The sequence below is a fragment of the Protopterus annectens genome, chromosome 2.part2 (genome assembly GCF_019279795.1).
Source record: "Protopterus annectens isolate FY-2018-M chromosome 2.part2, PAN1.0, whole genome shotgun sequence".
Taxonomy (NCBI): domain Eukaryota; kingdom Metazoa; phylum Chordata; order Ceratodontiformes; family Protopteridae; genus Protopterus; species Protopterus annectens.
The window spans coordinates 817,522,472-817,549,435 of NC_056730.1; the positions used below are offsets into that span (position 1 = coordinate 817,522,472).

At 36.9% G+C, this 26,964-nt stretch overlaps 1 protein-coding gene across 17 annotated transcripts in view; it reads right to left on the bottom strand.

Annotated features, from left to right (window-relative positions):
• Window positions 1–26,964, bottom strand: part of MEF2C (myocyte enhancer factor 2C) — a 797,870-nt gene that overhangs the window by 15,635 nt on the left and 755,271 nt on the right. For 12 of the 17 annotated variants that reach the window (XM_044064162.1, XM_044064167.1, XM_044064168.1 and 9 more), the window contains 4 exons: window positions 19,795–19,967; window positions 8,763–8,786; window positions 7,318–7,447; window positions 4,080–4,215 (listed from right to left, as the gene is read on the bottom strand). In XM_044064162.1, coding sequence (XP_043920097.1) covers window positions 4,080–4,215; window positions 7,318–7,447; window positions 8,763–8,786; window positions 19,795–19,967 — 463 coding nt within the window. The remainder of the gene's footprint in view (window positions 1–4,079; window positions 4,216–7,317; window positions 7,448–8,762; window positions 8,787–19,794; window positions 19,968–26,964) is intronic. The other 5 variants (XM_044064165.1, XM_044064169.1, XM_044064174.1 and 2 more) reach the window with 1 other exon arrangement.

Consider the following 26,964-nt stretch of genomic DNA (forward strand, 5'->3'; position numbering starts at 1 on the left):
GTATAAACAGCTTCACAGCCTCCTCCCTCTCTGTTGGTACTGGCACCAATGACCAACTCTACACCAAAGTATTATATGAGCACTTATATAGATGCATGAAATCAGGAATACCTGACAGCAGAAAATTATCCTCCGCAAGGAAGAGTAAACCTGTCTGGTGGACATCTGCAATAAATAAACTATATAACAAAAGGAAAAATTGCTGTCCAGGATCAAGAAGGAGCAGGTGCCCAATTGGAAGCAATCTCTCCTTAGCCTGAACAAATAATAAGTGCACTAGTGAAATCCTCTAAAGCCAACTTCGAGTACAAATTGGCCACATCTACTAGAGACAATCATAAGAACTTCTTCACATATGCATGCCACCTCAAAGGAAGCACCCAAATCTGTTCAGAACTGGTGGTCAAGGACACCGCATACGCAAATGTTGTAGATATAGCCAACCTACTGGCTGACAGATTCAGTGAAAACTTCACCCCTTTGTCCCTTCCATCAGTAAATCAAGACATCCCCAGTACCTGCCCCCCTTCCCTTATCTCTAGGGAGCAGAACATCACTGCCCTCTCAAAGGCAGAAAATACAGCTCCATGGGACCCAATAACATCCCAAGCTGCATCCTACATGAACTCAAGCATGAACATGCAGCATCATTAGGAACCCTATTCACCCAAAGCCTGAGTGGAGGACAGCCACTGTCATCCCTTTACACAAAGGTGGAGCGTCTACCAATCCGGGAAATTATAGACCCTTCAGCCTAACTAGCCTGATCTGCAAGGCCATGGAACAGATTATCATGGACCTCAATAACAGGGACATTGGCAATCTCCAAACACTTGACCCCACACAGTTTGGCTTTGTCAAGGGGAGGTCATGTCTGTTAAATCTGGTTGACTTCTTTGAGGCAGTCACCAAATTCATGGACAAGGGGAAGATGGTGCACACCGCCTACCCTGACCTGGCCAAAGCCTTCGACACTGTTCTTGACTCTGGCATAACAGATAAGGTGGGTAGCAAACTGGCTCAATGATAGAACCCACCTAATCAAAATAGGGGAAGCCACCTCAAGCAGTAGACCCATAATGAATGGCGTACCCCAGGGATCGGTCTTGGGGCCTCTATTATTCAGGATACACTTCTCTGAGGTGCAGGCCAAAACCAGTGGGCTATGGCTGACCACGTTTGCAGAAGTAAAGTGGACGTCCTCCAAGGGGTCTCACTCAACAAATGACTGGTCCCAGAAACATGGTCTCAAGCTGAATGCCAAAAAATGCATCATCATCCACTTTGGGGAGAGTGTCGTCCCCACATATTATCACATTAATAACAATGTCCTAAGCATGCAATCAGTCATGAGGGATTTGGGCACCCAGGTTGAAAGCAACCTGACTTTTTACCACCATGTTGCTTCCACTGTACTGAAAGCTTTCTACATGGCCCACCTCATAAGTAAGGGTATCTTATCCAGGAAAAAGGAGGTCATAACATCCCTGTATTCTTCCCTTACAAGGCCAATTATTGACTACAATAGCCCCTTTGGCATGCATCTCGCAAAGCACATGCAGCAGCTGGACAGACCACAGAGGTTCCTCAACAGAAGAATCCAGGGCCTCAAACATCTACCATGCACAGATAGGCTAAAAGCCCTGTCCCTCTACTCAGTTTCATACAGTCTCCTCAGAGGTGACCTCTGTCTGGCATACAAAGCAATCTCAGACCCCGCCTTAATGGGACTGCTGCATATCCGCAAGTCAAGCTCCACTCGAGTAACCCACACACGCGATCTCAACCTGCTCTGTGACAGCAATAGGACTTGGTGGGACAGATTTGTGTCCAAAAGACTCCCCCATCTGTGGAATAGACACCTTTTCCATGTCAAGCAAACTACCTCATTATCCTCCTTTTCAAGCACAACCTGTATAACTGGATGGGAAACAGAAAATACACCCCTGGGATTCAATTCTTGGCTAGGCTTATAAGGGCCTCAGGCCCAATAGCCTAGTAACTTCCTATGATCCTATGATCCTAGGTGTAAAATCTGTCCCTGATCTTGGACCTTTGTCCCCCATTATTTTTGGCTCTGTACAAGGTTGAGTGTTATAATTTGAGGTAGCCAGCACTCATAAGTTACTTAAAACAGAGATGTTTTCTTTACACAGTCTCTTTTATTCAGTTTTGACTTTGTAACATGATTTTCGCATTCTGCTTAAGAGTAGTGACTCTTACAACATCTCAAAACAATGCCAATCTTCTATCCCTGTATTTTTCAAAACTTGTCTATGTCTTTCAGACCAACAAAACAATGTTAGTTTTGGTTAAAATTTACACTGCTCAAAAGTGCCTGACACTACTCATGGTGATTCCAATACAGTTCAAGAGGCATGTATATCAGTCCAGCAACAAACTTAGTTTTAAAATGTGTCATGGTGCAGCCTTTTTACATTAAAATATAGCTATCTTTTCCATGTTACCTGTGTGACAGAAGCTCTGAAGAGTTGTACAGACGAAGAAAGGCAATTAACTGTCATGCATTTTACAGCAACAAGTAATAACATGCTGTGTGCTACAATGTCTTAACCCTTAAAATTACTCCTCCGGTGTTATGTTAAAAACATTAACACTTGTGGAACCATTATTTCAGTGCCAACACTGACTAAGTACTACCCTTCTGGTGCTTGAATTAACCTATCCCATTCGGCATTAGGCTGACCTTACCAATTCTATGGTCAATAATTATATAGTACCCCTAATGAGAATAATTGGGATCATACCATAGATAATTCAAGTGGACCCCCCCATGGGATAAAGCATTTAGGAGCTGCCTCTGTCCATTAGTAGTACTAATAGTAGGCAGTCCTAGAGTAAAGTTTCTGTTTAAATTATTATTTTAAATTTTAATTAAATTATTAAGTTAGCAGATGTTCATTATTTTATACAATAGGAAATACAAATGTGCACATTGTCACAGTGTATCTAGAGGGTGTTGCCACAAACTGAACAATAAATATTGGAAATGATACCCTTATGTTGGATGACGTATGCATATATTTTATGCTATCATTTGCTAATAGCTAGCCAAATGGAAATAGCTTCCTATTTGTGAGCCGCTGACCCCACTTATCTACATTTATTACATCATCAGTAATCAAAGTGCATTAAAGGAAAGAAATCTAATGCATTAATCTAATATATCAGCTTTCAAGTCTCCTTAATTACCCAATTAATATCTTACCTCAGTTCTTTTCTTTCCTTTCCTGTTCCACTTTCTTCATACGGTTGAATATTAGCTTAAGTTTGTACTTAACTTTTCTTTCTTTCCTTCACTCCTTTCTCCATCTCCTTGTCCCCCTCACACACATGAGTACACACACACACACACACACACACACACACACACACACACACACACACACACACATGAGCACACACACACACACACACACACACACACACACACACACACACACACACACACACACACACACACACACACACACACACACACACACACACACACACACACACACACACACACACACACACACACACATGTATTGCAAACATTACAAAAACATTCTTCTTTTCTATTACTTCTTGTTTCCATTTTTCTCCAGAAATAATACTTCTTTGAAAGAACAGACTTTGAGCACTCCTTTCCCACACACTATTTATGGCTGTTATGTTTATATACGACTTCTCCTTATTTTTGTATTGTTTACTCACTTTTCTATTTATTTTATAACCCTTGCACTGGCCAGAAATGGTTCAGTTGTATTAATGTTCTACCCCAATAAACAAATTTAAATAAATACATATGAACATACATATGTGCATGCATATATATATATATATATATATATATATATATATATATATATATATATACATATGAGATTATTATGAGGATTGGCATAAGGCACTTTGAGTCATGAAATAGCATCTATAATAGTTATAAACTCCAAAGCACTATAAGGCTACATTCCTCTAAGCAGCGGTGAGAAGTTACTGGTTATTTCTGAACAGAGGAACCCAGTTACATTAATAAATTTACTAATAATTTGTCTCCATTATATAAGGCTTACCCAAGCTGGCCGAGTGCTGAGTGTGGGATGTTTTGGAGGTGCTGGTGTTGCCAACCAGGTACAGACCCTAGATGAAGAGCACTAGCTGTGTTGAAACCAGACAGAGAAGATAGGTCTGCACTACTCAAGGAGTATTCTAAATGCAAAACAAATGCATGAAAAGAAAAGAGAATATGACATTAAAAAACAGTACTCTTAGACATGAAATCATTAATAACTCAGTCATAGGTAAAAGTTTTATTTTCTATATCAGAATAAACTGCTTGTTTTGTGTAAACCAATATGTAGTAACAGTTTAACTTCATTGTCCATTGAGTGATATACTCTGACTTCCAAAGCAGGGCTTTCCACAGTTCACTTGACTGAATCGCATACCTGTGATACAATATTATAGCATTTTTAAATACATTGTATAAAATTCTGTTGTAAGACATATGCTGAAAGAAGGTTGTTTCTGCAGATAAATGTGAACTGTCTTATAAAATGCAGGGTGACCTATTTACATCTGGCTTTATATATGAGCCTAAATGTGAATTAAATCACACACAGATATGATGCTTGCAATAACATAGACTGACATCTACAGCTCTAGGTTTATTTTACATGTGATATCGCATTCTCATTATTATATAGTAAGAAGCCATGTAAAAAAAAGGAAAAAGAAAGGACATGGGGAGAAGGAGGAGCAATGAACTGTGTAAAGGTATGTGACTAGCACAATCAACTTAAGCCAACAGTGTGGTGCAGTAGTTAACATTGCTACCTCACAGCTTTTGTTTTTCCACTTCATCTCTCAGCTGGGGTTCCTGATGTATACAATCTGAATGTCTTCCTTGTGCCCTCATGGGCTTTTGTTGTGTGCTGTAATAAAAATGTGCCACAGCTGAACTAGGAGTTTTGTAAACTGCATATAAGTGTGCATACTGCATATGTGTATGTGCATGTGTATGTGAATGTTTGTGTGCCTGTGTACATGTCCTGCAATAGGCTGATGGGCTGGTGCCCCCTTCAGGATGAATTTCTGTGTACTGCACATTGCAAATGCTATCTGGTTCCCCTGTGACCTTGCACTGAATTAAGAGGGTAATCATAGGATGAGTTAATTCTAGCTGATTTAAAAATATGCCAGAAGCCGTTCTGAATCAATGAACTGGGGCAATGAGACACAGTAGATAACAAAGTATTGTACCTTTAAAAATACTAAAGATTTAAACAATATGAAAATCTTAGCTTCAATACATCTGTGACACTTTAGCTAACCCCCAGTTGCCTGCAACCGCAACACTTCAGAGCTTCCAAACTACTGGCACCAAAGGGGGGAAAAGTTGTTTTGCTAAACTTGAAGTTGGTCTTCCTATGAAAGCCATTCACCCCAGCACAAATTCACAACTACAACAAAGTGCAGTCAGCAAAATCCATAGATTTCTTTTTGACCCACTCACAAATACGTCTTCTTTTACAGACATCTTATTGGCTCTTGATTCTAGCCAGGTTGGACAACTTCATCTTTAAAGTTAAAAGGAAAGGCAGCATATTCCTCAAAGGCACTGATATTCCCTCCTCGTCTAGTTCAGATTAGCTATAGCCTAAAGGACATTTGCTAAAATAGGCCCAGCATACTGAAACCAAAAATGAAACAGAAATAGGATATCAACAGACTTTGCACAGATTTTACACAAAATTAAAAAAAATCCTCTTTAAGGAGAGTGAATATAAATGTTTGTGGAAAATGGATATTTCTCTAGTTTTTATAAAGTCTTTCCAGTTTTGTAAACCACCTTCCATTTTACAGTACTCTTCATATAAACACTCAATCTGAACAGCTGCATATGACTGGTGCAACATTTTACATATGATAAATACTGACCGTAATATTGCTATACTCTTAATATTATACTTTATCATATATCAGCCATATATCACTGGTACAGCATTTCACATATGATAAATACTGACCATAATACTGTTATACTCTTTTAATATTATACTTTATCATATATCATACATTGCACTACACAATCACTTGTTTACTTCTATTACTGTGTGACTATAGAGAGTTTTTTTTTCCACTGAATAATATATTTATACTTTGTTAACTAAGTAAATCAACAGGACCAAGGACCTTTTCAAGCATGAACTATGCTGCAATGACAATAACAAGTAAAAAAATGCACTTAGGAAGAAAAAAACATACTGCTGTTAAGGCATTTCACAAAGATTGCATGTGCAATACATAGCCTAGGTGTCACACTTTACAGGTAAAACATAAACCAATACATTATTAATAGCTTAAATATATTTTAGTAATCAATTATCACTGTACTTTATTTTTCTAGTTGAATTTCTTCAATTAACAGCCTATACACATTTTTCTGAACCTCCCTATAATAATTACTAAAGGGAAAGAAATGTATTCAGTGCATCAGTCCGGAATGTACAGATGAAAATGAAAAGACAACCATTGATTTTTTACTGTGGTTCATTATTTTACATAATTGTTTTTTTTTTTTTGCAAAACTAGAAGTCAGGGATGAGATTCTATGGAAAAAGTCAAACATACTAACAAAGTAAAAACAGAGTTTAACTAGTTAACACCAGTATACTTGAAATTTGGCAAGGTGACAACCCTCCTTTAGATATTCTTTCTGTTCCTAAGCTGTGAAAATATTTTTATTTATAAGACAAGTTCCTAAACAAACCAGGAACAAGAATGACTGTAAATGAACGGATGACATTCCTGCAAGTAAATGCTTCCTGTAAGTCAGGGTTTGAGTCCCTCAGCCTTCAATTTCATACTCTGGTACACTGAGCAAATCACTTACAATGCTTATGGGTCACACTTGAAAGGGACACTTCTGTCTAGTGGTTTTACCTAGTTAAAAGATAAATAAAAATAGGCATGACAAAAGTAATAGATACAGTTTAAATAGCATAGTAATGCAAGCGTGTCTTCCTTGGGACTCTTGTGATATCCAGAAAAAAACGTGCTGCAACTTTTTTTTTTTTTTTTAGGGATGCAGCTCTCTGTAACTTAGCCTAATCTCAGCAACTACAATGACTCAGTAAGTTGGGTACTATGTGTTGATATGGCCCTGTGTTCTATCAGGTTCACTAACCAAAGGCCATACTGACTTTCCTTCTGAGTATGGAGGACCCTTATATAAAAAGCAAATATACTTCTAAAATGTAGTAGAGTTAAAGTCCTGTAAGAACTAAAGACCTTAAAACAATTACTTACCAGTACCATAAGTAGTTGAAATGGCTGATGGGTATCCCCCCATTCCTTGCCCTGGCAAAGTAGGGGTTGTTACAGAAACTACAGGTGTAGCCAGTGATTGCGCTGACTGGGAGTTATTTATCCTCTGATTCTTGAAAAGAAAAACAAATAACACAGCAACACAGTTAATATACACTCTTAACAAAAGTTAAATATAGTTCTTTACTGCTTTGCCATGCACAAAAGAAACAATAAAGTACACATTTCACAACATAAATCATTTAACAAACAGCTTCAGTGATCTCTGCCAACTGTATCATTTACAACCTTTCAAGAGCCCAGCTGTCACCATGGTAACCTATTACATCAGGGTTCCTCAGGCAACAAAACCAATAACAAGTAAAGGATGCTTTATTGTGGTAAAACACAGACCATGCGGAAAACTCATGAAATATGTATGCTACCCTCCTTGTATTTTCCCTTTTCATTCCAATAAAAGAAAATGACTACAGTCAACAATACAAAGTTTTATATTCAGTATCCATGATTTTTTCCAAATGCTAAATTACCAATGCTATGAATTTGTAAATTAACAGAATATGACATTCTGAGCATGTCATGCCTGTACATGGCTTTACATGACAATGAACAGTATAAATAATATAAACTTCAAAATATCCTGAAGTATAACCAGTCCATATCAGTGATGCAAATATTTTATTTATGTATTTATTTGTTTTTGTTTACTGTAAATGTATATATGGGAAATATCCATTTTCAGTGGAGGCCCAGGGGAAAAATCTCCAAGACAGGGATAGAAATACATTTTTAACATTTCAAAATAAAACTGGTCATTTGGTCAATAACAATTATTTGCAAAGTATTTCAAAGCAAATGACTTACCTATGTGACCCTTAAACATTTTTGACTTAACCTGAACAAATGCAATTGTTAGTGTAGCATTACACTTGTATATAGCGCAGTATTAAGGGGTCTATATCATTTAATCAAAAGCTTGATTGAGTGAATCACTATTTGTTGAACCCAGTTAAGTGAAAGCTCAATTAACTGAATGATCATTTAAGCAAAAATTTTCTTAGGGAAAAAACTAATTGCCCCCACACAAAACATAACAACGTAACAAACAAAACAAAATTTAAAACTCTGCAAAGTGGAGGGCTTCACCCCCCACACCCCCAACTAAATATACCAACTCCGAGATTGCATTAAGTGGGGAAAAGGGAAAATTCATGATGATGGCCAACCGCGTCCTTTCCCCTGGGAAAAAATTTGCTTAAACGATCGCTTGCTTAATTGAGCTTTCACTTAAGTCAGTTCAACAAATAGCAATTCACTCAATTAAGCTTCTGATTAACTGATATAGACCCAGTATTAAGAAATCAACACAGCCAGTCTCTGGGATATACTACATATAGCCATTTTGAGTAACTGGTAACAAAACTTACCAATAACAGATCCACATCCTCAGACTGACAGCATGGATAAATAGGTAAAATAAACTACAATTAGTCAAACTAGTGAAGGGATTTTTTTAACACATTACAATATACCTTCACATTTCACACAAATGAATTGCAGTTTTTTTTTTCTGTTTGCAGGTGTCCACTTAAAATAACGATGAAAGCATTTTAATTTCATTAAAAGTATTTTAATTTTTGACCAGATATTCTGTTAGACAAATGGTAAATTAGATGAGAAAAAGATGAATACTTTGGAAATATAATTTTACATTTTACTTTGAAAATAGCATACAATTCCACGATCTCGATGATCTGTGTACAAATAAAAACTACAAGACTTCATGGAATGTTGCATTTTAGGCTTGAAAGCACTTTCATAATAATGTACATTTCTTTTTACAATTTCAATGTCCATGAAACAAAGTGTTTTCCAATACTTTGTCCAGATTATGGAATATTTAAGGTACTTTTCTCTAGAGTAAAAAAAAAATCTGTGTCCTTGCAAATGATAAGGAAATGGGTGGATAGTTAATATCTTACAGATTTGGTTGCTAAGCATTAGGCTGTGAACAGTGCATTAATGACCTTATAAGCAAAGTAACAGTTTCTTTACCAGTAATTCATGACGTGACATGGCTTGTGATTAAAATAAAACAGCATGAAACTCAGGCTAGGCTCACTAAATTTCATTTTGAAACTAAAGTTAATCAGCTCTGTGTAGCAAAAAAAAAACCCACTAAATCCATTTAAGTTTCTTTTCAGTTTGTCTCTTCCTAATAACGCTAGGCTAATTTGAACATTTTGAGAAAAATGCTGAACTACTGGGTGAAAGAAAAATGCTTCTGCTAAGGAAATCTGACTTTTAAGCATTCATTTTAAAATGGCAATTCATTTTCATACACTGTCTCTTACTGAAAATGAAAAACTGTTCAGTGTCTTTAATATGCTGAAAAATTAGCAAACACAGAATGAGTTATATGCCCAAAAGAATAAAGTGATTCATTCCTTAAGAGTTCGGAATAACTGTTACATCAGGTCACACAGTGTCTCTGTCTTGCTATTCAAAGAAAACAACTCATAATGTAATACATCTAATCAATAAGCTTACAAAATATTCACAACCTTTAAGGACACAAAAAGAATCAAAGCAGGACCTTTAAGTATGAAACTTCAAAGCTAATGTAGAAAGGTATAATATATGTGCCTATTATAGCCCTGGAGAATATGTCTTTGTAGCAGAGATTTAAGTAAAGCAGACATGTTTAACAGAGTGCACAAAGGAGTCAGAATCGACCAAAAACATTACATTTATAAAAATAAAAGCCAACTGATACAGCAGGAAAGAAGAAAACGTGCTAAACAGATGGCAGGTGGGGAATGTATGAGTAACGTTTAATTGAAAACTAAAGTTAATTGCTGGTAATAAATATTAAGAAGGCCATTTTAGCAATAAATAATTGCAGGATGTGTGTAATGCTGGTTTACCCACAGCTGGCATAATCTGATCCAAAGAGTAAAGTTGAAAAGATCAAATCAGTATAACAGCCAACATTACTGACAAACAGGAGGTGATCACTGCTATTATACAATTCTGTTATTTAAAATAAAAGCAAATTGCTAATATATTTAAATGGCAGCATTATATCCTTTAACTTCTTAAAGCTGTAGTAGTTTTCTTCCTTCCTCCATGATGGGAAAATGGCTTGCTAGTGTACAGTGCACATACTGCTCATGTGTGGTCTTATATTTGCAAAGTAAAGTGTGTGGAATGCAGTTTCTGATACCTTTACCTGGATAGGACCCAGGAATGCATATAAGTCCTGTTGCTTACACGAGGACACCTGTACATTCCCAATGTCTCAGTGGGCTGTTGTATTTTTTTAATATTTTGAGATATTTTCATGGCTACCTTTAGGAAAGGTGGAAGTTTTTATTCTATCCTTCTAATAGTTATCTTTGATTTCTCCACTGGAGTTGAGAACATATTGGATGCAGCTAATTTTAAGAGCTACAGTTGCCAGTCTCATTTCCATGAATCTAATGATGAATTCACAATGGATAAACACAACCACAATATAAAAAATTCTGAAGAAATGACAAAAAGGCTACTGTCCAGATAAAATGTATTAAGAACTTAGCACCTCGGCTTATTCATCCTTCAAAGAGTAACACATCCTTCTTAAAAGATCGTGATATACACAATTCTCTACATTTACAAACAAACGTACCCTCCCCCAATTAAACAATTACTCAATTAACTTAAATTACATACTTCCAGTTACATTCCTTATTCAGTCCAAAAGGCTCCAATGTGCCAAATTTTAAAATGAAAAGTGTTTCTTTTTTCAAAAGCCTGTCTTTCATACTAGTATGTTCTCCCAAATGTATATCTACTTTATCTAAAACACAACCAGAAAGGTTGTTAGGGTTAGAATTGTGAAAATGTCTAACTAATGGGCTCTCTAACTTCTTGTTCTTAATATCTCTCACATGTTCTAAAAGTTGAACCTTAAAGCTCCTACGTTTCCCCAATATAGAATAAATTACAGGTGCATTTTAAGGCATAAACAACACCTTCTGTACAGCAAGTAAAACTGCACCTAGGGGTAAATCTAACCCCATTAATGTATGAAAAAGAATCAACCAAATATTTGCAAGCTGACCATCTATTACAAGGGGCAGTACTGCTTTTAGTTGGAATACAACCCTGCATATTAATCTCCGGAAAAGAGAAGTGATTATGTACTACCATATCACCCAGATTCCTTGCCCTTTTATAAGAAATTTGAACCTGTTCAGCCAAAAGACAACATAAATATTTGTCTTTTAATAACATCAGCCAGAACTGTTTCACACATTTCACAACTTTATCAGTAAGTACATTAAAGGTGGTAAAAAAATAAACTTCTCTCGATTATCCTTGTTTACAATTCTAGTATTATTAACCATAAGAGGATATCGCATATGCCACTTTTGTAAATTCTTATTCTGCTCACTATTGCACATGATGGTTGAATGCCTTAAATTCAATATCTTACATTTTACTTCCATAACATCATTCACACTAAAACCTCTATGGAGAAACATTTGTTCAGCTTCTTCAATTTCTTTATAAAATATTCCATCATTGCTGCATATTCTACAAATTCTAAGAAATTCATTGTAAGGCAGCACTGACAATAAATGTCGTGGATGGCAACTATCTTCAAAAAGAAACTGGTTTCTAAGATCAAATTTTCTATACAAACCAGTCTCCAAACCATTCAACTTAATATCTAAAAAATTCATCTCTGAGCCCAACTGTATACCATCAAAATGAAGGTCCATGTTATTAATCTGTAAATCATTAATAAACATCTTAGCATCTTTAACCTGACCTCACACAAGAAAATTAAATCATCAATGTATATGAGATATAAAATAACATGGGATCTATAAACACATGAGTATAAATGTAGTCCATTTCATACTTTGCAATCACTAAATTAGCAAACATGGCAAAAGCTGCCCCCATGACTGTTCCCTGTATTTGATGGAAAGTTTCACCATTAAATGTAAAGAAATTATTCTTCAGACAAAAAGCCACCAAATCAATAATGAAATGTGATTTAGGTGAGTCACCCAAAAAGTAAAATAGGGCCTGTATCCCTATCTCATGCTGTATGCTTGTATAAAGACTTTTAACATCCATACACAGCCTGAACTTAGAATCAGTCCATTGAAATGTTTTAATTTTACACAAACTGTCCTGGCTGTCCTTAATAAACAAAGGAATACAAAAACATAGTCCTTTAAATATTCATGCAAAAAAAACTACTAATATATTTTAAAAAATAGTTTTCAGCAGAGCCAATCGGTCTTCCACTAAGTTTATCTAGACCTTTATGTGTTTTGGGCAAACAATAAAACACCACATTTACAATGGATACTCTGTACTGTCCAAATCAGCATGCACATTTTGAATTATAATGATCTTTTACTGTGTAATACTTATTGTATTACAAAACAGTTTATATTATGTGACATTTGGAGCAGAATGAAGCTTATAAACCTAAGCAATGATTGTTTTTTTTTTTGTCAAAAGAAATGTTAGCCATTAAAATTTGAAATGTGAATGCTTACTATTACACATATAAACAAAGTGCAACTATTCTGCATGTTTACACAGAAAACTGATTTTTCAAGCACATTTCTTGAATGCAAACAAAGTTTTTAAAAAGGCAAAACATGAATAAAACTTAAAGCAATTATTACATAACATTATACGCTAAATAGTTTACAGAGTTTAAGGACACTGCGTGTTGGCTGATATGGCCATTCATCACACAGACTCCAGACTGACTGAATAAACCAGATTACCCATCCAAGTCTCTAAAGATTTCCTAAAAGCCTGCAATGAGTTACTTTTTGTTACTTTATGTACTACTAGTTCCAGATCTGACCATTAACTGGGTAATAAATTCCATCCTAAGCGTGATTCTACAATTATTCAATAAATATGTAAAACACTACTACTAGAATTATAACTCACATAAAATATTAACATGTAACAAAATCCTCAGTTGCTTATCATGCATTGCTTTACAGTTTAGGAGTAACTTCCCACACAAATGCCTGTAGCTTATTGAGTAGAGTTCTATTGGTTTTAACCATGCATTATAAGGAAAATATGAATAATTCTTAAATCCTTTTGTAAATTTTCTCTGCATGCCCTCCAATAATAGTATACCATTCTTAGAACAAATTCAAAATTGTGAGTTTTACTCATATGAATAAATCATAATTCCCTTCGTAATTTTCCCCTGCATGCCCTCTAATAATAGTATTTCACTCTTAGAATAGATTCAGAATAGTGAGTTGTATTACAGTATTTTGTTTTATGTACACTAGAAAGAGCCCTACTAGAACATAAAAACTATGAGTGGAAACATTTTTAGTATTAATCCGGATACTCTTATGTTCTTTCTTTTTGCCAACTGGGCATTTACGTTAAATTTTAAACTATCATTATTTCTAACATCAAGATCCTTGCATTCAGAAAGTTGCAGTAACAATGCAGTCCAGGCTGATTTTTATCATCAGATCACATCTGCCAAAGAATATGATTAATATTTAGGCAGCCAACAAAACAAATTATTAAGATAATTAAATAATTACTAAAATGAATTCCATCTTTTTGGCTATTAAGAGGGACCCCTATTTTGATATTATCTATAAATGTTGCGATCCAGTAGAAATTACAAAATGTTAACAGTGAAAAGCAATATTAAACAAGATAGGCCCCACAACTGAGCCCTTGGTACACATGTAGTGACATCAACCCAGTCAGGAAAGTGGATTAAGACTTAACTCTTTCTTTCCTATTGCAAAGGCAAATAGCTATCCAAGTCATAGTATATGGATTTACAGAATGCTTCCTTAAAGAGTTAATAATTATTTGGTGAGCAATGCTATCAAATGCTTTAGAAAGGTCTAAATAGATGTGTGCACACACACACACACACACACACACACACACACACACACACACACACACACACACACACACACACACACACACACACACACACATACGCACACACATGTGTGCATATAACTAGTCCCTGATCTAAGGCAATGCTAATTGGGTCATAAAAGTCTACCAGAATAGTAAATGTGGATCTATTTCTGACAAAATCATGTTGAGGCAAATCACACAATGGAACAATATTGCCACAAGACTCCATTAGTGCTAGAACACACCATTCAAAAGTTGTATATACAAGAGATATTAAACCAATAGGTCTGAAGTTTTTAATTTTGTCAGTAGCGCCACCCCTATGAATTATTATATTTGCTAATTTACAAACTATAAGTGCAAAATAATGTGATAAATATCTGCTAAATGAGGATGTTAAATGTGGTGAAATCATGTCCTTATGTTTAACAAGGAAGTACCCCAGTATGTTGTCTGGGTCTGAACTGCTCAGTGCTCACGTCACCTAATCTAGCTTAGAATTTTAGAACAGTGTCTTTGATGAAAACATGAGGAGGAGTTACAGATGTGTCAACAATAGAGAGCTTTACCTCCTTTGTTGTTAGAGAACAGTGTACATTAGAAAAAACTTATTGAATGTTTGTTCTACCTGTATTCCATCATATTATTTTCATGGAATACTGCCACGGCGCCCTTAAACATTCTTCTATTTCTGTTGTTGACACAGGGGAAGAGCTTACTATTATCTGGTTCACATAACTGGTTCTCATACATTTCTTTGAATGTTTTTAAAGAATATTTCAATTTTTTTTTGCATCCTAAACTATAATCTCTCTTGCTGACGTTGTATTGCACCTTTTGAAAATGGCAATTTTTTCTTTTTTTATTCTTTAGTACTTTATTGTGGGATTTCTACCACCATGGCGGGTTGATATTACCTCCTTAAATTTTTATAATTTTCTTGCACTTTTAATGGAGAAAATGTAGCAATTTTCAAAAGTTGCCTATTACTGAGGCACATCAGTATTAACAGTAATTGCATCATATAGTGAATTAAATTCCAAAACAGTGCTATTATTCAGTATTATTTAAGTACATACTTAAATACAGCAATATCTATATTATATATCTATATCTATATATAAATACAGATATAGATATATAAATAATCCCCCTCTCTCTCTCTCTCTCTCTCTCTATATATATATATATATATATATATATATATATATATATATAGTGTATATATAGTATTTGTCATTTGATCTAACAATAGAATATCTAAATACAATTGATCAAACAAAACTGGCCTAAACACAGTTCATCTAATCCAGCATAACTACAAGAAAAATAAATAAAAAAAATATATATTTTTTTGCAGGGGAGCAGGCCCCACTGCACCCCTGCTGCTGACCCTCTTCAAAAACAATCCTATAATGTATATACAACTCCATGGTTGCACTACAATGGAAGAATGGGGAAAAACACTGGAAATGCACCGCCAGCTCACACAATCCAGCAAACTGCAATATTACTTATAAATACTTAAGGAAACTCATACCATACATAATTTTTACCTTTTCTTATTATCAGAGGTATAAATGATAAATGATAAATGATAAAATGTACTGAAGAATATCATTAGATCAAATGCGATTAGATCACTTTTTGACCATTTCTGATTAGATAAAGTGACAGTCAGTAAACTTGAATGACACCTATATATATATATATATATATATATATATATATATATATATATATATATATTAACACTCATGCAGCTGTGTGCCATCAGCCATGTCCTTATCTTATCTTCAATTCCATTCCTGTCACCTGTCCAGCTTACCACTTATGGTGCAAGGCCTCACATGTAGATAAATCTTTACTATAAGTGCCTGTGGACTAGGCAGAGTGGAGCTCAGGGAGACCTGGTACACTACCATCCTAACAAATGCAAAGGACTTTTTTCACATCTTCCCAACGTACCACCCAGCACCCAATGTGCAGTTACATTATGAACAATATATGCTGTAGGACTATAATTCCTGGTCTCAGCTAAAGCTTTGAAGCCCCAAGCAGAAAACTCTTCCTCTTCCCCAGTAAGATAAGTGAAATAACATAAACAGCAGCCAATCTTTATCCCCTCTGCACATTCTTCTATGACTGAGTCCACTAAATGACCCTGGGTCACAGTCAGGACTCCAGTCTGTTCTTCCCATGTTTTGCCACAGCAACACCAGATATGGTGCCCCTATAAGACAGCTCAACAACATCATAAGACCTGTTCATTGCATGGGGTCTTATGTCATCAGCTCAAGCAGTTCAATTCTTAGGTTCTGTTTTGGTGTCACTCTCTGGTAACTTCTGTATGCATTTCTGTACTTAATTCATTAAGGAGCACTGGCATAGTGCTATGCAAGCCAGGTAATTAAGAACCCTGACAGCAACATTATTTGACATGCACACCTCTTAACATATCTGTGCAACCCTGACTATGTGCCAAAAGGAAGTGAGATTAACTGCATGGCCTTCATTGTCAGAGAGGCAGCATAAAGAGATGCTTAGTGACTGTTACCTAAATTCTGTCAGTTTCAGCCCTATAAAGCCTGTCTGCCCTTTTTGGAGCTTGACTGAGTATCAGTGTGTTGATTATATACTGTGGTGGTGGTGCTGCGGTAGCGTTGTTGCCTCACAGTAAGACAGTGCCCTGTTCGATTCTCAGCTAGAGTGTCTTCTGTGTGGAGACATGCGTGAATGGGCGTACCTTCGTTGAAGATTGTGCGTCAGAGCTGGAAACTCAGCATGTAAAAATCTACTGCCAATCATTAGTGGACCGGAGTTCCGCTGTGGCGACCCCTAACCAGGAAAAGCTGAAAGACACAATGTTGTGAAGTTTTTAAATAGGGGAGGGATTCTATTTCAACTCAGGCAATTGCATTAACTGCATACAATTTTTTAAGGAAAGATAGACTTCCTATTAGCCATTTGAAAATTCAGCTCTACAGTTTACAAGAGATGGTAATGCCTTCCTAAGCCAGAAGACTTACTGGAAGTTTATCATGATCCAAGGCAGGGAAAGAAGGAAATGCAACCTGCCCCATTAAATTCAATACTCTTAAGACCTCAGGGTCTTAATGGTATTTTTTGGACAGGTTTACCTAACTGATTCATGGATGCATTACTATGTTTTTAATTGTTTTAATTAGATTATTAAATGTCTTTTTTGAGTATTTATAGTTCTCATTTTTGTGTTTGTACTCCTCAGAAGGCTCTTCAGTTGAGGTGTCAGTTGTAGTTTTGAAGTTTCATTTTATTGCTAGAGAGCTCATCATAGCCTGGTACAATTTGCTATTTGCATGGTGTGGTACAGTTTGCGATGTATGTGCAATGTCTGACAGCAACAGCTTTTCTTTTTGATGCTGCTTATGGTGAGAAAAGAAAGCCTGCAATTACATGATGTACTATAATTTAGTAATCAAAGTTATATATTCTTTCTCTCAAGTAAAAGTTCCTGATATGTGGACTTGGGGGGGACCTCTCTCTTCCTCTCCCTCTCTCTCTCAGAATCTAAACTGGGACTGTCAACTGCAATTTAGCAGTCACAGCAACTGGGCACATGACTGACGGGGTCTATATTAGAACACTGAAGTTTCAAAACTTCGAATGTTCTAATATCAACCCCTATTCAGCGAAAGCTGAAAACATCGAACATACAGAACAGCTATTTTTTTCCTAGGGAACAAAATTTGCTGTTCCAAAACACATACATACAACACAAGCACACCAAACAAACAGCAATCCACACACATACACCTAAAATCTTACACCTAACCCTACACTAAACTATACATACACCACTAACTATCCACTTACCTTAACCCAAACCCTAACCCTAACCCTAAGTTTCATCACTATCGCACACTCACCTCACCTGCGCCCTAACCCTAACTCACCTACCCCGCCCTAACCCTCATGTCCACACAATTGCACACATACCTAACCAGTGCCCTAACCCTAAATCACCTAACCCGCCCTAACCCTCACGTCCACACAATCGCACACATACCTAACCTGCACCCTAACCCTAACTAACCTAACCTGCGCTCAATCGCACACTTACCTGAACCTGACCCGTAACTTTCCACCACAGTGCTGAAAATACCGAAGCAACAGAAACGGACAACCAAATTCTTTCCCAAGGAAAAAATTTGGTTTTCTGTAGCTTCGATATTTTCAGCTTTTGCTGAATAGGGGTTGATATTAGAACATTTGAAGTTTTGAAACTTCGATGTTCTAATATAGACCCGACTGACAGTCTAAGAAACCAATTAATGGCTATTTAGAAGGGAGTGGCATTACTTCTGGGAAAAGTCTGAAGCCAAATGACAAGTCCCTCAAGATCTGCTATCCATATGTTAAGACTGCAGGGTCATAAATGAAGTCAGGCTTATACTCTTATGGTGAGTTCCTTGTACAACTATATTTTGTGTGCAGAAATAACAGGTAAATTCTGCACGTGACAGTGTATGAAAACTCTGCTTTAATGTGTGCATTCAAATGCAGTTTAAAATGCACCAGTATTCACTTCCACACTTAAAAGAGTCCTTAGGCAGGTGACAATAAGCACAGCACCAGAAGAACACACCTTTAACAAGAGAAGACAAAATATATGTGGTGAGTGGATATACATACTAGTGAGACTGTATTATTATTATTATTATTATTATTATTATTATTATTACTTGGTAGATTTAATGGGAAGTAACTTTTCCCCCTTTAGTTCACATTTAGATACAAATGACTTACCAGCTCATTCTTAAGTCAAAGTGCAGTGACTGGTATTAGACGACCCCACACTGCATATTAGCATCATATTAAAGTTGTGGAAAGTTATAAAAGGGTATGCATTAAAGAATTTTGAAGCACAGCACAGGACAGCTTAAAACACAAGACTGATGACCAAGCAGTCTTATCACAGTCTTGAAAAGAACATAGACTGAGGTGGCCTATGTAAAATTGAATTTTAGACACGTAACATTGTATTTTATTCTTTAGGACTCCTAGATTGTATTTTCAGAAATGCAATTCAACATGCCTAATTAGTAAATAAACCTTACCCCTTTAACTGATCACATAAAGAAACACTAGGTTTAGTTTTTGCTAAAAGAATAGAGTATAATTACGACAGGACATAACTGGGTGAAAAAAAACTTCATCTGTTTTGGGAACCACTATTCAAAAAGCAATAAAGCTTATCAGGGAATTCTCTTTGCCCCAAACATTTGATGGTTTGGGACAGAAAAAATAACAAGGAACATGCAGGGTGGAGACAAATTCCCCTAAGGAAAAAGATCATTTTTTTATGGGTTTTTTTTTCAATTTTCATGGAGTGCTGTTTCAGCAAAATGGCTGTATTGAAACAACACTCAAAGTGTAACTTTGCTTACTGGTACTGCAATCATTAGCACAATGAACAACAACATAACATACCGTGGTATAATGAAAAATGGAAATAGTTAAAATGTGCTGCTACATTACCAGTGAAGGCATGGTGTTCTTGCTGCCCGGAGGGATAAGAACACGGAGATCTGGCTTTCGATTATTCATTCCCACATTCATTGGTGGTGGTGATTTTGCTGACATATTTTTGTTCATGCTACCAGATGAGACCAGCAGACCTGGTGAATTTCTTGGATTGCCATATCCATTTCCTGTTATAAAAAACAAATGCAAAAACAGTATATACGTTAGCAGGAATTAAGATATGAACAAAATAAAATTAGGTTAAAGCACTCCCTTACTATGAGTTAACAAGGGCAATGTATAATGTATCCAACTTATATTGATTAATTTAGTACTGAAGCAGTTTTCTGAGATCCCAGAAAGCTCTACAAATTATATCACAGAGGAAGGAAGCTAAATAATATTCAACAGGATAAAGGCATGTTAAAGGTAAGACAAACTCTGTGTATTACTGTCAATATTATTCTTGTTAATCTACATATGATGACATGCCTAATCCCACACACAATGCTGTGTGTGTGTGTGTGTGTGTCTGTGTATGTGTATGTGTGTGCTTGTGTGTGCGTGTGTGGGTGTGTGTATGTGTGTGCGTGTGTGTGTGTGTCTGTATATGTATGTGTGTGTGCATATGTGCTTGTGTGTGAATGTGTGCATGTGTGTGTGAATATGTGCGTATGCATGTATGTGTGTGTGTTTGTGTATGTGTGTGCTTGTGTGTGAGTGTGTGCGTGTGTGTGTGTGTGTGTTTGTGTGTGTGTCTGTATGTGTATATGTGTGTGCACATGTGCTTGTGTGTGAATGTATGCATGTGTGTGTGCATATGTGCATATGCATGTATGTGTGTGTGTGTGTGTGTGTGTGTGTGTGTGTGTGTGTGTGTGTGTGTGTGTGTGTGTGTGTGTGTGTGTGTGTGTGTGCGTGCTTGTGTGTATTTGTGTGTGTATGTGTGAGTGGGTCTATATTACAACGTCAAACTAAAAAAGTTTGAATGTTGTAATATCGAACCCTAAAGTCCGAAAGCTGAAAATAGCGAAGCCATGGCACATTGACTTTTTTCCCAGGGAAAAAAAATCTGTGGGCCATTTTCAGGGCTTTGCTATTTCCTCCACTGTGGTGTGATCTCGGAGTTGGTATATTTAAGTAGGGTGGGTGTGAGGGGTGAAGCCCCCACTTTAGTTTAAGTTTAAGGTTAAGTTTTTTTTTTTTTTTTTGTTACGGAACAGTGATTTCTTTTCCCTGGGAAAAACGCTGTTCTGTGTTTTTGGTTTTGTTAGGTTTCGGACTTTAGGGTTCGATATTACAACGCTCAAACTTTTTGTTAGTTTGACGTTATGATATAGACCCTGTGTGGGCTTCTGTGTGCTTGTGTGCATGTGTGTGTGTATATGTGTGTGCCTATGTGCATGTATGTGCGTACATGCGTCTGTGTGTATGTGTGTGTGTGTGTGTGTGTGTGTGTGTGTGTGTGTGTGTGTGTGTGTGTGTGTAAGTAATAAGACTTGGTGCTTAACAGATATTACTGAACACTCCATTTGTTCTGAGACATATGCCCAGCTTGGCTGAGGTGGTATCCTATTAAATAAGCAAGTCAGCATGGGTTATTACACTACATTACACTCAGAATCTTGAAATAGCACAACTTTGTTTGCACATTAATTTTTGGGAATATTTACTTTGCATATGGGTGTGTGTGTGTGTGTGTGTGTGTGTGTGTGTGTGTGTGTGTGTGTGTGTGTGTGTGTGTGTGTAAGTAATAAGACGTGGTGCTTAACAGATATTACTGAACACTCCAGTTGTTCTGAGACATATGCCCAGCTTGGCTGAGGTGGTATCCTATTAAATAAGCAAGTCAGCATGGGTTATTACACTACATTACACTCAGAATCTTGAAATAGCACAACTTTGTTTGCACATTATTTTTTGGGAATATTTACTTTGCATATGGGTGTGTGTGTGTGTGTGTGTGTGTGTGTGTGTGTGTGTGTGTGTGTGTGTGTGTATCTATGTGAAAGCAATAAGACTTGGTGCTTAACAGATATTACTGAACACTCCAGTTGTTCTGAGACATATGCCCAGCTTGGCTGAGTGGTAACCTATTAAATAAGCAAGTCAGCATGGGTTATTACACTACATTACACTTAGAATCTTGAAACAGCACAAGTTTGTTTGCACATTAATTTTTGGGAATATTTACTTTAATTGAGTGATAACTAGAAATGTAGACTTCTGACTCTTCATCTGAGTCATACTGGAGGATCTGTATACAATGTATAAAATGCTGAGATATAGGGTAGTGGATGATATCTCCCTATACTTAAGTAAAATTAGACTAATATGACTTACTGTCCTATTGTATTTATTTATTTATTTATTTACACCTCTTTGTCAGGGTTAGTCCCACTAGGCCAATGGCCTTTTTTCAGGGGAGACCCAAGGTCGTATTCATACTGACTAGAGGAAATTTAGCCAGACCTCGGATAACTTTGTCTACTCTTTTCGGTAAGTGCCATGGCATCTTTTATATGCACCTCAGCTACCACTACTTCAGGCAGATGGACCCTTGGTTTAATGTTTGACTGAAGGAGCCCAAATAAAATGAAGTGCTAAAATGCTTATGGAGACCAGTCTTACTATGTGTGGCTGTCTCTCTTTTCTGTACAACAAATTCATGATATATATGTGGTTAACAAAATAAAATATACTAAGTCATGTTAAATACATAAAGTATTATGCAGTAAAGAATAACACTTTTCCCGATCATGGGGGGATGGGAACAGCACTTTCCACCCTGCAGAAAAATACATTTTTTCAATCAAAGAAGACATCACTGGGGTATGATAGATGGCTGCCCATGCAGCTGATTTTCTTAAACATATCACTAGATGAACTGTTTGTCAGCATGGCATGAGGTCAACAATGATACTAATCTTAGTAGTGCAAGAAGCCCTAATTTTCTAAAAAAAATATCCACTTTGATAGTACTAGTTAGCCTTGCTTTTAGTTGAGGATGCTTTTTAGTCACATATGTTTATACATTTTTGGCATTGTACCTTTTTCTATATTACTGTTAATGGTTTCCCATGTGACAAAATACTCCCCAGAGGTTAAAAAGTCTGTGGATCACATCAGTGAATACCACATGAGCTGTCTGCTCCATGCAGCACAAATCTATCTAGCCACAAATTACACGGCGAGCCAAAGGAAATTCAGTATGCATACCCCCCGAACACAGCAGTAGTGGAGCTTGGAAGAGGAGGGGAGTGCTCTGCCAAATATTTTCCAGGACCAGAATAAAAGAGAGTTGATATTTTTGGTGTTTCACTGTGTTTATGGAAGTTAAGTGACTGGTCCACCCATAAATCTAGATTGTTTCTACTGGGGTACCATTGGGATCTGCAATGTTGAGATTTTTAGAAGTTTTTTCAGCTTTTGTGAGGTTCCAAATATACGTTTTGTTCTGGAATGGTTTAAGAGTAGCATATGGCTGCACTGCAAGAATTAAGGCAGTGGAAGTCACATTGAAGCAGGATTTGAATAGCTCAATGTGTGCTATTAGATCTAAGGAAAACTGTCTCATCAGTATAAAGAATGACAGAAAGGTTAGGGAGATCACAGGTTAGTTTCCTAATAAAGACTGAAAACAACAGTGAAGCCAGTATGGAACCCTGGGGCACTGCTTTGGTAAGGGGTGCTGGAAGAAATAAGGATAAGTAAATTTTGACTCTGAAATACCTATTTGTTAAGATGTCTTGGATCCAGGTGACAGTGTTGGAGTTAACTCCAATTTCTTGGAAAGAATGAAGGAGAAGGATGTGGTTAACAAGAACAAAAGCTTTGGCAAGGTCAATGAAGAGTGCTCCTAAAAGGTCTCCTTTAAACATGTTGAGAAAACTATCATTTGTAAGTGACCATAGTGCTGTCATTGTCTTCCAGATAGCCAGAATCCATGCTGTTTAAAAGTGAGGAGATGGTATTGTTGGATGTAAGTGGATACTTGGTTGTTGAATTTCACAGAAACTTTCAGATCTCTGCTTTCTGCTCCCTGCCAGTAGACTAGTGTCCTTTTCCCTTCCATATCCATTTGTGTTACTCAACAGTAGCTCTGAGCTAAATGCTAGTACAGCAATTGATGGGCATAAGACAGAAAGTCAATCTTACACAAAACTCCAGTCCATCACTGGATCACACAGACACACACACATATGGGCAGTTTTGAGGCTCATAAATTCATCCTTCTGCGTGTCTCCGAGACGTAAGAGGAATCAGAAGCATGAGGGAAAGCTGATGCAAGCACATGGAGGATGCATGGACTCCAAACATAAAGCACCCAGCTAGTAAATGAACCATAGGTTCAAATGCAGTGAGGTAGAAGTGCTGACAGCTGTACTACTGTGCCACCTCAAGTATTAATGCCATACTAGTAATATAAAAAATCCTCTTCCTACCACCACCTTCTCCAATTAAACTTTACAATCCCTGAAAATTACAGGAAATTAAATACATTATTTGTAGAAAGCAGTGTCTACCACTGCAAAGCTTTGTAATATATGCAGAGTAGTATCACTGCACAATACGATTCAGACTCAATGGAAAAACAGCAAATTAAGCAATTCTAAAAGTCGAACGTCCTCTGCCCTACACAGAGAAAATCTAGGATACAGCAACAATGGAAAGCAGATAATCGATTGGCCAGAATATTGAAGCCTGCAACTTTGAGCTTAAAGCATTGACACTGCAAAATGTTAATAGAGAAAGGAAAATATCCAAAACACATTTTTGCAAGGGGGCAAACCCACCTCACCCCCTGCACGCAAACCCCTCATATAATTACATATACCAGCTCAAAGACTGCACTATAGCTAGGAATGAGCAAAACCCCACTACCCACTGTACAGTGATCTAGAACAACCCCCTACTGCCACACTATGTTTTGAAGTATTAATGTTTCAGACTTGACTTTGTGGGTTTTGACACATGGGTGTATTATGTTACATGTAAGAAACTTTTCATCTAATCACAAAACATCTAAAAATTTAATCAAAAACACATTTAATGTAAAACACATTCAATCAAATCACATCTATTCTAAAACTTCCTATACAACCAATATTCCTCCAAAAGTTTTTTTTTTTTTAAGGGGGACAAGCTCCCCTGTACCTCCCACTGATTCCTTACATAAATACACTAACTCACCAGTCACACAACTGTAGAGAAAATAGAAAATACCAAACACAGTGAGACACTGCTGATGCAAAAACACAAACTTCTGGTTTGGGTTTAGCAAGGTAAAAATGGTGCACTAGACTATTTAGCCTTTTAATTCCAATTATCCTAATACCCTAAAACACACCTGCATTAATTATTTATAGCTACACTTTTCAATCAAATATGATTAGATTAAATGTCTTTTAGACTAACCCTGAGATTCAATAAACTCTATGTAGGCTTTGCGCAAATGAATATTCATGCTACAGCTCACCTTCAAATGTAAACAAGCAGGGTTTCATGGCGGCCAGGAAACTGTGTAAAGCAGCACAGACAGAGAACATAGTTACAGCATAACAAACTGGGTTAACAGGATTGGGCGGAATGCCACACAGACTACCAGGGTTTTTCATATATTAATGGATTATGTTGCAGGGACAGGGCAGGAAAGTGTATGTGTACACTCCAACATACTGAGCTAGTGAGACTGCACTTAATACCACATGTACATGTTGCAGGCACAGGACAGGACAGTGTACATAGTGCTGAGTATTGTGGAATCCCATTCCAGGCAGTCTGTGCAAGCTGTGCCAATGATATGTAAGGGTATATGGACTGCCATTTATAAGAAACAGTCATGGAAAGTGTGTTTATTGAATAGGGACACACACATGAAGTTTAGGGATGAACACCGGGAAGCAGGACAGGTGAAACATTGTAATGTATCACACATAAGGAAATGTAAAAGGAAGAGAGTTGCAGCAGGAACACTAATCACATCTCCACATGGCACAGTACGGACTGCAGAGACAAATGTATATGATGTGACTGTCACACAAGGTGACATAACAGTGAAGGATGTCTGTGTGATATAAGCATCTAGGCATGAACAATTGGAGAGGACATGTACTATGGATGTTAAATACAATTGGGGGTTGGGTGCATATTGTGAAGCTGTGCAAACTGATTTGCCTGGGTATGCCTGTATTGTCAGCAGAGGCTTCCAACAAGTAGGGTACAGATACTGGCTCATGACCAACAGTAAAAATGTCATGCACAATCAAGGACAATATCAGAAAAATACCACCAGTAATACCCATGTTTTGACACAACATATGTGTTTCTGAGTGAGCATAGATGGTTCTGCACCAACACACTTGTACAACTATTAGGAAATTGTAGCAATGTATGAATGTAATCAAGCACACTCTCCTGACACTAACATATGCAGAAGGTGTGAGGAGACACACTTGACATTATGATCACTACAGACTAGTTGACTGGTATGCATGGCAGAGATATATATATATGGCACAACCCACACTGTCACGAATGCAAACCATGCCATCAATGTCATTAAACACCTATGTATGTCATGAGTGCATCACTGAAACAGATATCACACATGCATGTGGTATTACACCTTGATGGAGGTTCCATGCCATCAGACAGTAATGTTTATGCAACAAATCTAGTTCCTAGGTATGCACAAATATATGTGTGACAGCTTACAATGACAAAGGTGGTACACTTCAGTTACACATCATTGGAAGATGTGGATGGAGGGAAAGGAGGTTTAGTTTAAGTTTAAGTTTATTTATTTTTTTTGTCATGGAACAGCGATTTCTTTTCCCTGGAAAAAACGCTGTTCTGTGTTTTCGGTTTTGTTAGGTTTCGGACTTTAGGGTTCGATATTACAATGCTCAAACTTTTGTTAGTTTGACGTTATGATATAGACCCTGTGTGTGCTTGTGTGCATGTGTGTGTGTGCATATGTGTGTGCCTATGTGCATGTATGTGCATACATGTGTCTGTGTGTATATATATGTGTGTGTGTGTGTGTGTGTGTGTGTGTGTGTGTGTGTGTGTGTGTGTGTGTGTGTGTGTGTGTGTAAGCAATAAGACTTGGTGCTTAACAGATATTACTGAACACTCCAGTTGATCTGAGACATATGCCTAGCCTGGCTGAGGTGGTAACCT